The 15,383-nt window shown below is 49.0% G+C and overlaps 1 protein-coding gene across 1 annotated transcript in view; it reads left to right on the forward strand.

Moving 5' to 3' along the window:
- Positions 1-1,108: 1,108 nt before the first annotated feature.
- The window catches only part of kctd1 (potassium channel tetramerization domain containing 1), a 30,955-nt gene continuing 16,680 nt past the window's right edge, over positions 1,109-15,383 (forward strand). The window contains exons 1-2 of the mRNA XM_070877040.1: positions 1,109-1,342; positions 10,409-10,553. Coding sequence (XP_070733141.1) covers positions 1,143-1,342; positions 10,409-10,553 — 345 coding nt within the window. The 5' untranslated portion in view covers positions 1,109-1,142. The remainder of the gene's footprint in view (positions 1,343-10,408; positions 10,554-15,383) is intronic.

Below are 15,383 nucleotides of genomic sequence, written 5' to 3' on the forward strand. Positions count from 1 at the left end.
CACTGACCACATTTGATCAGCTCCGTTGGGCGGGCCACATAGTTTGCATGCCTGACACGAGACTCCCAAAGTAAGCGCTCTACTCGAAACTCGTCCCCGGCAAATGAGCCAAAGGTGGGCAGCATGAAACGTTACAAGGACACCCTCAAAGCCTCCCTGATAAAGTGCAACATCCCCACCGACACCTGGGAGTCCCTGGCCAAAGACCAGCCTAAGTGGAGGAAGCGCTTGCTTTGGGAGTCTCGTGTCTGGCATGCAAACTATGTGGCCTGCCCAGCGGAGCTGATCAAGTGTGGTCAGTGCTTCAATGCTGGGGATGTTGGCCTGGTCGAGGACGCTAACGTTGGTGCGTCTGTCCTCCCACGGGCTTTGTAGGATCTTGCGGAGACATCATTGGTGGTATTTATCCAGGGACTTGAGGTGTCTACTGTATATGGTCTAGGGCGCTGAGCACCTCGAGTCTCGTCGCCGAGAGCATGCAGAAATCAAGCACAGGCAGCGGAAGGAGCGTGCGGCAAACCAGTCCCACCCACCCCCTTTTCCTCAACGACTATCTGTCCCACCTGTGACAGAGACTGTAATTCCCGTATTGGACTGTTCAGCCAGCTAAGAACTCATGCTAAGAGTGGAAGCAAGTCTTCCTCGATTCCGAGGGACTGCCTGTGATGATGATGAGGCGTTGGTGGTCGCGGGTTTGGGAGGTGCTGCTGAAGAAGCAGTTGGGGGGGGGGCGGAGTGGAGGGAACTTGGAGGTGGTGGCACAGAAGGAGGCCATTCGGCCCATCATGCCGGTGCCGGCCGAAAAAGAGCGATCTAGCCTAATCTCACTTTCCAGCTCTTGGTCTGTAGCCCAGTCAGGTTATTCGCAGTAAATCTGCACGCAGTTTGCTATTTGCAAAATGTTTCCACAATTCTCGGGCAGGAGACCTGTTAATGGCTATAGCAGTACTTAAAACAAAAATACTTAAAAGGTTTAATGTTGGAACAATAGTGAAGGAGACTGGGCTTTGGAGTAAAGCGTTTGGGTTTCCAGGTGAGTATAGTTTGTGTTTTTGTTTTAAGTGTCTCTTTTTAGTGTTGGGTTAATCCCGCTTTGCTTTGAATTTGAAGTTGCAGATCAACCAAGTGGGTTTGACTAACCGATGCGACCATTTCCTTTACAGGACAGCCGACACATCATGTCCAGACCCCTGCTGACCAGGTCACCCGTATCTCCACTGAACAACCAGGGGATCCCGACCCCAGCACAGCTCACCAAATCCAACGCCCCGGTGCACATTGATGTGGGAGGTCACATGTACACCAGCAGCCTGGCAACGCTAACTAAGTTCTCCGACTCGAGGTAAATGAGTTATACCGTGTGCAAAAACACAACATAAGAACATAAGAAATAGGAGCAGGATTCGGTCATTTGGCCCCTCGAGCCTGCTCCACCATTCAATAAGATCATGGCTGATCTGATCATGGACTCAGCTCCACTTCCCTGCCCGCTCCCCATAACCCTTTATTCCCTTATCGCTCAAAAATCTGTCTCTCCACCTTAAATATATTCAATGACCCAGCCACCACAGCTCTCTGGGGCAGAGAATTCCACAGAAATTCCTCCTCATCTCAGTTTTAAATGGGCAACCCCTTATTCTGAGACTATGTCCCCTAGTTTTAGTTCCACCCTACGAGTGGAAATATCCTCTCTGCATCCACCTTGTCGAGCCCCCTCATTACCTTATACGTTTTAATAAGATCACCTCTCATTCTTCTGAACTCCAATGTGTATTGGCCCAACTTACTCAACCTGTCCTCATAAATCAACCCCCTCATCTCCGGAATTAACCTAGTGAACCTTCTCTGAACAGCCTCCAATATCCTTCCTTAAATTTGTAGACCAAAACTGCACGCAGTACTCCAGGTGTGGCCTCACTAATACCCTGTACAGTGATAGCAGGACTTCCAGAAGGCATTTGACAAGGTGCCACATAAAAGGTTACTGCACAAGATAAATTCACACGGTTGGGGGTAATATATTAGCATAGATAGAGGATTGGCTAACTAACAGAGAACAGAGAGTCGGGATAAATGGTTCATTCTCTGGTTGGTAACCAATAACTAGTGGGGTGCCACACAGATCAGTGCTGGGACCTCAACTATTTACAATCTATATTAATGACTTGGAAGAAGGGACCGAGTGTAACGTAGCCAAGTTTGCTGACGATACAAAGAAGGGAGGAAAAGCAATGTGTGAAGAGGACACAAAAAATCTGCATAAGGACATAGACAGGCTAAGTGAGTGGGCAAAAATTAGCAGATGGAGTATAATGTTGGAAAGTGTGAGGTCATGCACTTTGGCAGAAAAAATCAAAGAGCAAGTTATTATTTAAATGGAGAAAGATTGCAAAGTGCCGCAGTACAGCGGGACCTGGGGGTCCTTGTGCATGAAACGCAAAAGAATATTATGCAGGTACAGCAAGTGATCAGGAAGGCCAATGGTATCTTGGCTTTTATTGCAAAGGGGATGGAGTATAAAAGCAGGGAAGCCTTGCTACAGTTATACAGGGTATTGGTGAGGCCACACCTGGAATATTGCGTGCCGTTTTAGTTTCTATTCATTCTTCTCTCATTCCACCTCTCATTCTTCTGAACTCCAATGAGTAGAGGCCCAACCTACTCAACCTTTCCTCATAAATCAACTCCCTCATCCCCGGAATCAACTTAGTGAACCTTCTCTGAACTGCCTCCAAAGCAAGTATATCCTTTCGTAAATATGGAAACCAAAACTGCACGCAGTATTCCAGGTGTGGCCTCACCAATACCTTGTATAACTGTAGCAAGACTTCCCTGCTTTTATACTTTTGGGAACAAAGGGATACGGGGAAAGTGCGGGAAGGTGGCATTGAGGTTGAAGATCAGCCGTGAACTTATTGAATGGCGGAGCAGACTCGAGGGACCGAAAGGCCGCCTCCTGCTCCTAATTCTTATGTTCTTATGAAGTACTTTTGAAGTGTAGTCACTGCTATAAATGTGAGAAACAAGGATGAGAATTTTGAAATCGAGGCGTTGCTTAACCGGGAGCCAATGTTGGTCAGTGAGCACAGGGGGTGATGGGTGAGCGGGGCTTGGTGCGAGTTAGGACATGGGGCAGCAGAGTTTTGGATGAGCTCAAGTTTATGGAGGGTGGCAGATGAGAGGCCAGCCAGGAGATGCAGACTGTCAATATAGAGTTTATAGTCCAGTTAGATTTACATTGTAGATTCCAGGATGGAGTTTGCCACAAATTAATACCGAATTAATGTACGTTTAAAGTGGGTAATTTTTTTCACAGGTTTTTGTCATCAGCCTTTGCCACCGCCAAGTGTAGATGGAAGCTAATATGGTGTCAGCTGTGGCTCAGTGGGCAGCACTCTCGCCTCTGAGTCAGTAGGTCGTGGGTTCAAATCCCACTCCAGGGACACGAGCACAAAAATCTCGGCTGACACTCCCAGTTCAGTACTGAGGGAGTGCCGCACTGTCGGAGGTGCTGTCTTTCGGATGACACCTTAAACTGAGGCCTTGTCTGCTCTCTCAGGTGGATATAAAAGATCCCATGGCGCTGTTTTTCGAAGAAGAGCAGGGGAGTTATCCCCGGTGTCCTGGCCAATGTTTAGCACTCAATCAACATCACTTTAATTTTTTTAAAACCCAGATTATTTGGTCATATCATTGTAGGCAGTCCCTCGGAATCGAGGAAGACTTGCTTCCACTCTAAAAGTGAGTTCTCAGGTGACTGAACAGTCCAATACGAGAACCACAGTCTCTGTCACAGGTGGGACAGACAGTGGTTGAGGGAAAGGGAGGGTGGGACTGGTTTGCCGCACGCTCCTTCCGCTGCCTGCGCTTGATTTCTGCATGCTCTCGGCGACGAGACTCGAGATGCTCAGCGCCCTCCCAGATGCACTTCCTCCACTTAGGGCGGTCTTTGGCCAGGGACTCCCAGGTGACGGTGGGGATGTTGCACTTTATCAGGGAGGCTTTGAGGGAGTCCTTGAAACATTTCCTCTGCCCACCTGGGGCTCACTTGCCGTGTAGGAGTTCCGAGAAGAGCGCTTGCTTTGGGAGTCTTGTGTCGGACATGCGGACGATGTGACCTGCCCAACGATGTCCCCGCAAGATCATGCAAATCCCCTGGGAGGACAGACGCACCAACATCAGTGTTCTCGATCAGGCCAACATCCCCAGCATCGAAGTACTGACCACACTTGATCTGGTCATTATCACATTGCTGTTTGTGGGAGCTTGCTGTGCGCAAATTGGCTGCCGCGTTTCCCACATTACAACAGTGACTACACTTCAAATGTAGAGCACTTTGGGACATCCTGAGGTTGTGAGAGGCATTATATAGATGCAAGTCTTCCTTTCCTTTCCAAAGTGACTCCCCTTTTAAATATGTTCCATCTCCCACTCTATTGGGAAAGACTTTTAATCATCAGCATAACCCTCTATTCCCTTCTCCCTCATGTGTTTATCCAGCCTCCCCTTAAATGCATCGATACTATTCACCTCAACCCCTCCCTGTGGCAGCGAGTTCCACATTCTCACCGCTCTCTGGGTAAAGAAGTTTCTCCTGAATTCCCCATTGGATTTATTAATGACTATCTTATATTGATGGTCCCCAGTTCTGGTCTCCCCCACAAGTGGAAACATCTTCTCTACGTCTAGTCTATCAAACCCCTCGGGCCGGCCCTCAGCCTTTAGTGGGTGGCAAAAAAAATGTAACAGTTATACCTTAAGACCTAACAATAAAAAATAAATGAATATATGGCTTTACATCTTGTGCCTGGGATCATAACAGATTGTGGATGAATTGTGGCATCGTAAAGTTATTTAGGTTTTAGGTATCATTCACGCATGTCCTAACTCGCTCACTCATCACCCTCTGTGCTCGCTGACCTACATTGGTTCCCGGTTAAGCAATGCCTCGAATTTAAAACTCTCATCCTCCTCCAATTCTTGCGCAACGCCGATTTTAATCGCTCCACCGTCGAAGGCCGTGCCTTCAGCTGCCGGGGCCCCAAGCTCTGGAACTCCTTCCCTAAACGTCTCCACCTCTCCTTTTAAGACGCTCCTTAAAACCTGCCTCTTTGACCAATCTGCCCCAATTTCTCCTGGTGCGGCTTGGTGTCAAATTTTGTTTGATGATCACTCCTGTGAAGCGCCTTGGGATGTTTTGCTCCGTTAAAGGCGCTATATAAATGCAATTTGTCGTTGTTATAAACAGCGACCAGTGAGAGATCCTATCCACACACTGCAGTTTGTTAATGCCTCTACCTCCTGCTTAAAAATGGCTGGCATCATCGGAGAATGCTTAGAGAATTGGCCATACAAAAACAGGAGGTGTATAATTTTACACTAGTCTGTAATTTTGTAAAAATCTCAACCCCTTTTCCTTCACATTTAATACAGCACGATTTAAATACAGCCTTTTCGCTGTCAGTGCTCCTCAAATGCTGGCCAGTATAAGGAAGGCTTCTTTAGAATTTTCTTTCTTCAAATGAAATCCAGTTAACTCGGTAACTGGGCTAGAGACACGAGGAGGCCGAAATTCAGCCTCCCGAAAAGGCCTCTCACTGTCTGAAAGCGCGGGACCACGTGGCCGAGATGATTGGCCGTCAATTTACATAGAAACATAGAAAATAGGTGCAGGAGTAGGCCATTCGGCTCTTTGAGCCTGCACCACTATTCAATATGATCATGGCTGATCATTCCCTCAGTACCCCTTTCCTGCTTTCTCTCCATACCCCTTGATCCCTTTAGCCGTAACGGCCATATCTAACTCCCTCTTGAATATATCTAACAAACTGCCCTCAACAACTTTCTGTGGTAGAGAATTCCACAGGTTCACAATTCTCTGGGTGAAGAAGTTTCTCCTCATCTCGGTCCTAAATGGCTTACCCCTTATCCTTAGACTGTGACCCCTGGTTCTGGACTTCCCCAACATCGGGAACATTCTTCCTGCATCTAACCTGTCCAATCCTGTCAGAATTTTATATGTTTCTATGAGAACCCCTCTCATTCTTCTAAATTCCAGTGAATGTAAGCCTAGTCGATCCAGTCTTTCTTCATATGTCAGTCCTGCCATCCCGGGAATCAATCTGGTGAACCTTCGCTGCACTCCCTCAATAGCAAGCATGTCCTTCCTCAGATTAGGAGACCAATACTGTACACAATATTCAAGGTGTGGTCTCACCAAGGCCCTGTACAACTGTAGTAAGACCTCCCTGCTCCTATACTCGAATCCTCTCGCTATGAAGGCCAACATGCCATTTGCCTGCTGTACCTACATGCCTACTTTCAATGACTGATGTACCATGACACCCAGGTCTCGTTGCACCTCCCCCTTTCCTAATCTGTCACCATTCAGATAATATTCTGCCTTCCTGTTTTTGCCAACAAAGTGGATAACCTCACATTTATCCACATTATACTGCATCTGCCATGCATTTGCCCACTCACCTAACCTGTCCAAGTCACCCTGCAGCCTCTTAGCGTCCCCCTCCCAGCTCACACTGCCACCCAGCTTAGTGTCATCTGCAAACTTGGAGATATTACATTCAATTCCTTCGTCTAAATCATTAATGTATGTTGTAAATAGCTGGGGTCCCAGCACTGAGCCCTGCGGTACCCCACTAGTCATTGGGGGCCAAATGGCCGCCTCTCGCTAAATTCTCCTCGGTAGTGTTTACGGCTGTCCCCACTTCCGATCTCCGCCGCCGCTGAACCCTCTGAAGCACGTCGTCAAAGCACGCACCGCCCAATCTCCCGCGCCTCCAGCCAAATTCACCATGAAAAGTGCCCCCCCCCCCTCCGACAGCATTTTCTGTCAGTGCGCTGTGTGTTTGCAGTGTTTGTGACGTGGAGGTGCGGTGCTCATTCAAGGGAACGCGGCACTGCCGCGGCCGCCATCTTATTTTTTGCCGGCCAAGCCGACTGCCGGATCGGACTGACGGTTATGCTCCCGGGCTTGGCCAGGCCGCTGGCCCGGCCGAAACCCTCCCTGGTGGCACAGTGGGCCGAAGTTTTAAAATGGCGAAGGCTCTTCCCCCTTAACTGAAGAACACAAGAAATAGGAGCAGGAGTCGGCCTCGTGGTCCCTCGAGCCTGCTCCGCCATTCAATACGATCATGGCTGATCTGATCATGGACTCAGCTCCACTTCCCCGCCCGCTCCCCATAACCCTTTACTCCCTTATCGCTCAAAAATCTGTCTATCTCCGCCTTAAATATATTCAATGTCCCAGCCTCCACAGCTCTCTGGGGCAGAGAATTCCACAGGTTTACAACCCTCCGAGAGAAGACATTCCTCCTCATCTCAGTTTTAAATGGGCGGCCCCTTATTCTAAGACTATGTCCCCTAGTTTTAGTTTCCCCTATGAGTGGAAACATCCTCTCTGCATCCACCTTGTCGAGCCCCCTCATTATCTTACAAGTTTCGATAAGATCACCTCTCATTCTTCTGAATTCCAATGAGTAGAGGCCCAACCTCCTCAACCTTTCCTCATAAGTCAACCCCCTCATCTCCGGAATCAACTTAGTGAACCTTCTCTGAACAGCCTCCAATGCAAGGATATCCTTCCTTAAATACGGAGACCAAAACTGTACGCAGTACTCCAGGTGTGGCCTCACCAATACCCTGTATAACTGTAGCAAGATTTCTCTGCTTTTATACTCCATCCCCTTTGCAATAAAGGCCAAGATTCCACTTTTCCCTGATTATACTGGTTCAGTCCCAGCTGGAGTATTGTGTCCAATTCTGGGCGCCGTATTTTAGGGAGGATGTTCGGGACTGGGAGAGGGTGCAGAGGAGATTGACGAGAATGGTTCCCGGGATGAGGGACTTCAGTTACATGGATAGACTGGAGAAGCTGGGGTTGTTCTCCTTCGAGCAGACAAGGTTAAGCGGAGATTTGATCGAGGTGTTCAAAATCAGGAAGGGTTTAGGTTAGGGTCACTCTATTTTTCTGAACCGCATCTGGGGACACACACGGTGTGAGAACGGCAGTGGGGCCAGAATGGTAGATCGCACAGCGCAGCAGGCAAGAATTACTGTGATTTTACCGCAAACTGAATCGGCGAAAAGTAGCAGCAGATATTTCTGGCTGAATAACTCGGCCGCTGCCAGCTGTAATCACCGGGTCCTCCCTCTTCTCCCCGCCCGCCACTCCCCCACACAATCCGGGGCTCCTCCCTCTTGTCCCCGCCCGCCACTCCCCCACACCATTCCGGGGATCCTCCCCCTCCCCCATACAATCCGAGGCCCCTCCCCTGCCTGCCCTTTCCCCACACAATCCGGGGCTTCTCCCACTCCCCGCCCGACCCCTCCCCCACACCATCTGCGGCTCCTCATCCTCCGCCCTCCCCTCCCCCACACCATTCTGGGGATCCTCCCCCTCCCCCATACCATCCGAGGCCCCTCCCCTGCCCGCCCCTCCCCCACACCATCTGCGGCTCCTCATCCTCCGCCCTCTCCTCCCCCACACCATTCTGGGAATCCTCCCCCTCCCCCATACCATCCGAGGCCCCTCCCCTGCCCGCCCCCCCCCACACCATCCGAGGCTCCTCCCCCTCCCCCATACCATCCGAGGCTCCTCCCCCGCCCGCCCCTCCCCCACACATTTGGGGCTCCTCCCCCTCCCTGCCCGACCCCTCCCCCACACCATCCGCGGCTCCTCATCCCCCGCCCACCCCTCCCCCACGCCATCCGTGGCTCCTCCCCCTTCTCACAGCCCGACCCCTCCCCCACGCCATCCGCGGCTCCTTCTTCTCCTCCTCCGCCCACCCCTCCCCCACACCATCCGGGGCTCCTCCCCCTCCCCCATACCATCCAAGGCTCCTCCCCCGCCCACCCCTCCCCCACGCCATCCGCGGCTCCACCTCCTTCCCCGCCCGACCCCTCCCGCTCACCATCCGGGGCTCCTCCCCCTCCCCCATACCATCCAAGGCTCCTCCCCCGCCCACCCCTCCCCCACACCATCCGCGGCTCCTCCTCCTTCCCCGCCCGACCCCTCCCCCACACCATCCGGAGCTCCTCCCCCTCCCCCATACCATCCGAGGCTCCTCCCCCGCCCACCCCTCCCCCACACCATCCGGGGCTCCTCCCCCTCCCCCATACCATCCGAGGCTCCTCCCCCGCCCACCCCTCCTCCACGCCATCCGCAGCTCCTCCCCCTTCTCACAGCCCGACCCCTCCCCCACACCATCCGGGGCACCTCCCCCTCCTCACAGCCCTCCCCCTCCCCCACACCATCCGAGGCTCCTCCTCCTGCTCACAAGTCGCTCCTCCCTCTCCTCATAGGCCGCCCTTCACCTGCCCCCCCCCCCCCCCCCCCCGTCACTCGGACATTTTGGCTCCAGGGGTATTTGCCCTTCAACCAAGTTACACAGGACTATCCGAGGATTCTCCTAACCTGAGGAAGGACATTCTTGCTATTGAGGGAGTGCAGCAAAGGTTCACCAGACTGATTCCCGGGATGGCGGGACTGACCTATCAAGAAATACTGGATCAACTGGGCTTGTATTCACTGGAGTTCAGAAGAATGAGAGGGGACCTCATAGAAACGTTTAAAATTCTGATGGGGTTAGACAGGTTAGATGCAGGAAGAATGTTCCCAATGTTGGGGAAGTCCAGAACCAGGGGACACAGTCTAAGGATAAGGGGGAAGCCATTTAGGACCGAGATGAGGAGGAATTTCTTCACCCAGAGAGTGGTGAACCTGTGGAATTCTCTACCACAGAAAGTTGTTGAGGCCAATTCACTAAATATATTCAAAAATGAGTTAGATGAAGTCCTTACTACTCGGGGGATCAAGGGGTATGGTGAGAAAGCAGGAATGGGGTACTGAAGTTGCATGTACAGCCATGAACTCATTGAATGGCGGTGCAGGCTAGAAGGGCTGAATGGCCTACTCCTGCACCTATTTTCTATGTTTCTATGATTCTACGTCTACCCGATCACTGTTGGAGGTGCTGTCTTTCGTGGATGTAAAAGATTCCATGGCACTATTTCGAAGAAGAGCGGGGAAGTTATCCCCGGTGTTCTGTGGCCAATATATACCCCTCAATCAACATCACTAAAAAAACAGATGATCTGGTCATTATCACATTGCTGTGTGTGGGAGCTTGCTGTGCACGAATTGGCTGCCGCGTTTCCCAAATTACAACAGTGACTACACTGCAAAAGTACTTCATTGGCTGTGATGCGCTTTAGGACGTCCAGTGCTCGTAAAAGGCGGTATAGAAATGCAGGTCTTTATTTTGTATTTGTTTTGGTGAGATATTACGCCCCATTGCTGCTGCTTCCAGTGACTTCTCATCGGTTGAAAAATGTATCTCAGGGTATCGCGCAGCAGTCTAGCACTGAGTTTTCTGTTGGCTTGTTGCAGAATTGGTCGCCTCTTCGATGGCACCGAGCCCATTGTTCTGGACAGCCTCAAGCAACATTACTTCATCGACCGAGATGGCCAGATGTTCCGTTACATTTTAAACTTTCTTCGAACTTCAAAACTCCTCATACCCGACGATTTCAAAGTAAGTTGGGATTTTCCAAAACCTGTGCTGAATATATCAGTAAGAGTCGGGCGATGGTATTGAAATTCTTCCAACAATTCCCAATGAGCAAACGGTACTGGAACTAAACTCACTGGGACCAGGGGGAGGCAATGTCTGTCTTTGTGCGATTGTGTCACACGAGGGAAAGCGAATGGGTGTCAATGGAAATAAAATTCGGGAGCGATGTCTGGAGCGTGCTGCCTGAAAGGGCGGTGGGAGCAGATTCTCAATGGTAACTTTCGAAAAGGGAATTGAAAAGGAAAATTTTGCAGGGCTGTGGGGAAAGTGCACAGGGGGAGAATGGGACTCATCGGAGAGTTCTTTCAAAGAGCCAGCACAGGCACGATGGGTCGAATGGCCTCCTTCTGTGCTGTGCGATTCCACGTAAAACGGGCTGCACTATCGCACAGTCAAAATTACCCCCATTATTTTTTTAGAGGTGTAACTGAGCGTGATTCCCGGGATGGCAGGACTGACTGACATACGAAGAAAGACTGGATCAGTCAGGCTTACATTCACTGGAATTTAGAAGGATGAGAGGGGATCTCATAGAAACATATAAAATTCTGACGGGATTGGACAGGTTAGATGCAGGAAGAATGTTCCCGATGTTGGGTGAAGTCCAGAACCAGGGGACACAGTCTAAGGATAAAGGGTAGGCCATTTAGGACCGAGATGAGGAGAAACTTCTTCACTCAGAGAATTGTGAACCTGTGGAATTCTCTACCGCAGAGAGTTGTTGAGGGCAGTTTGTTAGATATATTCAAAAGGGAGTTAGATATGGCCCTTACGGCTAAAGGGATCAAGGAGTATGGAGAGAAAGCAGGAGTGGGGTGCTAAAGTTGCAAAAATGATCAGCCATGATCATATTGAATGGCGGTGCAGGCTTGAAGGACCGAATGACCGACTCCTGCACCTATTTTCTATGTTTCTATGTGACAGTTGTGGGGAGCTGAAAGCTACTGATCATTGTGACCAAGTGTGGTAGCAGAGTTTTGCAGAATTTGACTTGTACCAGTTGTAAACGTTTAGTTCCCTTTTCTCTCCCCTTCCTCCATTACCCACACTCACTGGCTTATACTCTATGTTGGTCACCACACCACTGACGTTAATGTACGTGCCCTGGGAGAGACAGAGAGAACTGCAACAATCCTTACCTGAGGAAGGATATACTTTCCTTTGAGGGAGTGCAACAACGGTTCACTCGATTGATTCCTGGGATGAGAGGGCTGTCTTATGTGGAGAGACTGAGTAGATTGGGCCTCTACTCTTTGCAGTTTAGAAGAATGAGAGGTGATCTCATTGAAACATATAAGATTCTGAGGGGGATTGACAGGGTAGATGCTGAGAGGCTGTTTCCCCCGGGCTGGAGAGTCTAGAATCAGGGGTCACAGTCTCAGGATAAGGGGTCAGCCATTTAAGACTGAGATGAGGAGGAATTTATTCACTCAGAGGGTGGTGAATCTTTGGAGTTCCCTGCCCCAGAGGGCTGTGGAGGCTCAGTCGTTGAGTATATTCAAGGCTGAGATCGATAGATTTTTGGACTCTAGGGGGAATCAAAGGTTATGGAGATCGGGCAAGAAAGTGGAGTTGAGGTTGAAGATCAACTGTGATCTTATTGAATGGCGGAGCAGGGTCGAGGGCCTACTCCTGCTCCTATTTCTTACGTTCTCGTATTAATCCACGTATGGAGCAGGTGAGCGATTATGAAAACTGAGAGAGAGTTAAGCTCGATAATCTAGAAAGACGGCAGCTCAAAGGAAATCTTATTGAAGTATATAGAATCTTACAGCACACAAGGAGGTCATTCAGCCCATCGTTCCTGTGCCGGCTCTTTAAAAGAACGATCCAATTAGTCCCACTCCCCCTGCTCCTTCAAATATATATCCAATTTCCAATATCCAATTTAATATCTAAATGGTATAGAAAAGGCAAACTCGGAATATTACTTTCCCGACATACTCAGAAGTAAGTCCAAGGAACATAAGTAGTTTAAAGATGGATGGGAAAGCAAGTTGTGAGGAGGACACAAAAAATCTGCAAAGGGATACCGACAGGCTAAGTGAGTGGGCAAAAATTTGGCAGATGGAGCATAATGTGGGAAAATGCGAGGTTATCCACTTTAGCAGAAATAATAGAAAAGCAAATTATAATTTAAATGGAGAAAAATTACAAAGTGCCGCAGTACAGCGGGACCTGGGGGTCCTTGTGCATGAAACACAAAAGGATAACATGCAGGTACAGCGAGTGATCAGGAAGGCCAATGGAATCTTGGTCTTTATTACAAGGGGGATAGAGTATAAAAGCAGAGAAGTCCTGCTGCAACTGTACAGGGTATTGGTGAGGCCACACCTGGAATACTGCGTGCAGTTTTGGTTTCCATATTTAAGAAAGGATATACTTGCTTTGGAGGCAGTTCAGAGAAGGTTCACTAGGTTGATTCTGATGATGAGGGGGTTGCCTTATGAGGAAAGATTGAGTAGGTTTGGCCTATGCACATTGGAATTCAGAAGAATGAGAGGTGATCTTATTGAAACTTACAAGATAATGAGGGGGCTCGACAAGGTGGATGCAGAGAGGATATTTCCACTCATAGGAGAAACGAAAGCTAGAGGGCCTAATCTTAGAATAAGGGGCTGCCCATTTAAAACTGAGATGAGGAGGAATTTCTTCTCTCAGAGGGTTGTAAATCTGTGGAATTCTCTGCCCCAGAGAGCTGTGGAGGCTGGGTCATTGAATATATTTAAAGCGGAGATAGACAGATTTTTGAGCAATAAGGGAGTAAAGGGGTTATGGGGAGCGGGCAGGGAAGTGGAGCTGAGTCCATGATCAGATCAGCCATGATCTTATTAAATGGCGGAGCAGGCTCGAGGGTCCAAAGGGCCTCCTCCTGCTCCTATTTCTTACCTTCTTATGTAAAACAGATATTGATGTTACTTATAGATTGTTGAGTTTTTGAAATAAAGTGAACTTACAATGTCCAGCAGGCAATCAAATGTAGACATTTGGGATCTGACTTTGAACCTAAGTACTATAGGGTACAAAAGCAAGAAAGTTATTTGCTAAAGCTTTATAAATCCTCAGCTGGGGAATTGTGACTGATTCCGGGCACCGCACTTTAGGAAGGTAGTGAGGTCTTTGGAGAGGGTACGGAGACGATTGACCAGAATGGCACCAGGGATTTAAAAAAAACTTCAGTTCTGGGGAGAGACTGGAGAAGCTGGGGTTGTTCTCCCTAGAGCAGAGATGGTTAAGGGGAGATTTGATAAAGATGCTCAATGTTTTGAGGGCTTTTGATCGAGCGGACAGGGAGAAACTGATTCCAGGGTCGGTAACCAGAGGGACACAAAATTAAGGTGATTGGCAAAAGAACCAGAGGGGGGAGGGGAGGAGATTTTTTTACGCAGCGAGTTGTTGTGATCTGGAACGCGCTGCCTGAAAGGGCGGTGGGAGCGGATTCAATAGTAACTTTCAAAATGGATATAGACTTGAAAAGGGAAGATGTGAGGACTGTGGGGAAAGGGCGGGGGTAGTGGAACTAATTGGATCGTTGTTTCAAAGAGCCGGCACAGGCACGATGGGCTGAATGGCCTCCTTCTGTGCTTACGATTCTATAATAAGGCTAGAAATTGGCTAGCCATGCGCCCATTTTTGGGGGGGGGGGGGGCGGGGGGCGCAATATTTCATCTTTTTTTGACGGTGAAAGGTGCTCACCTAAATTGGCCAAAGTTGTGCACCGGCGGTTTTGAAATACCGCTGAAGAGCGGGCCGTCGTCATGCAAGTCGGAAAAAAAGCGATATCGCTTTAAATTGTCCGTTCGGTGCACCTGTATTCCGCACGGGGGAAAAAAAAAACCCTTGAAAAACCTGCGTTGCAGCCCCAGAAACGGCGTTACGCAAGAAGACCTGCAAAAAAAGATAAGTTAAAAGTTTTTATATTTTAATTATTTTTCAGCGATTCTTGTGAATGTTTTGGGATTTTTTTTTAATGTTTTGTTTTTTGCAAATTTTGTGTGTGTTTTTTACACCCCCCTCCCAGGGCCTGTCTTTTTTAACGGTAATCGGCCTTGGACTAAAGTTGGCGAGGACTGTGGTTTCCATGGCGAAACCTCATGCAATGCCGATTTTTACCGTCGGGTGCATTTTTAAAAAATAGCAAAAAAATGCTCAAAAAAATACCGCTATCGCCAAAAGACGAATTTCTAGCCCATATAAGTCCAAATCTTTGGGATGAATATCTCCGTTCCCTCCTGTGTCGAAGGGTTCTAAACAGAATATAAGCTTACGCAGGTGATCAGGAAGGCCAATGGAATCTTGGCCTTTATTGCAAAGGGGATGGAGTATAAAAGCAGGGAAGTCTTGCTACAGTTATACAGGGTATTGGTGAGGCCACACCTGGAATACTGCGTGCAGTTTTGGTTTCCATATTTAAGAAAGGATATACTTGCTTTGGAGGCTGTTCAGAGAAGGTTCACTCGGTTGATTCCGGAGATGAGGGAGTTGACTTATGAGGGAAGGTTGAGTAGGCTGGGCCTCTACTCATTGGAATTCAGAAGTATGAGAGGTGATCTTATCGAAACGTATAAGATTATGAGGGGGCTTGACAAGGTGGATGCAGAGAGGATGTTTCCACTGATGGGGGAGACTAGAACTAGAGGGCACGATCTTAGAATAAGGGGCCGCCCATTTAAAACTGAGATGAGGAGGAATTTATTCTCTGAGGGTTGTAAATCTGTGGAATTCTCTGCCCCAGAGAGCTGTGGAGGCTGGGTCATTGACTGTATTTAAGGCGGAGAGAAACAGATTTTT

This window comes from Pristiophorus japonicus, chromosome 1 (assembly GCF_044704955.1).
Source record: "Pristiophorus japonicus isolate sPriJap1 chromosome 1, sPriJap1.hap1, whole genome shotgun sequence".
Taxonomy (NCBI): domain Eukaryota; kingdom Metazoa; phylum Chordata; class Chondrichthyes; family Pristiophoridae; genus Pristiophorus; species Pristiophorus japonicus.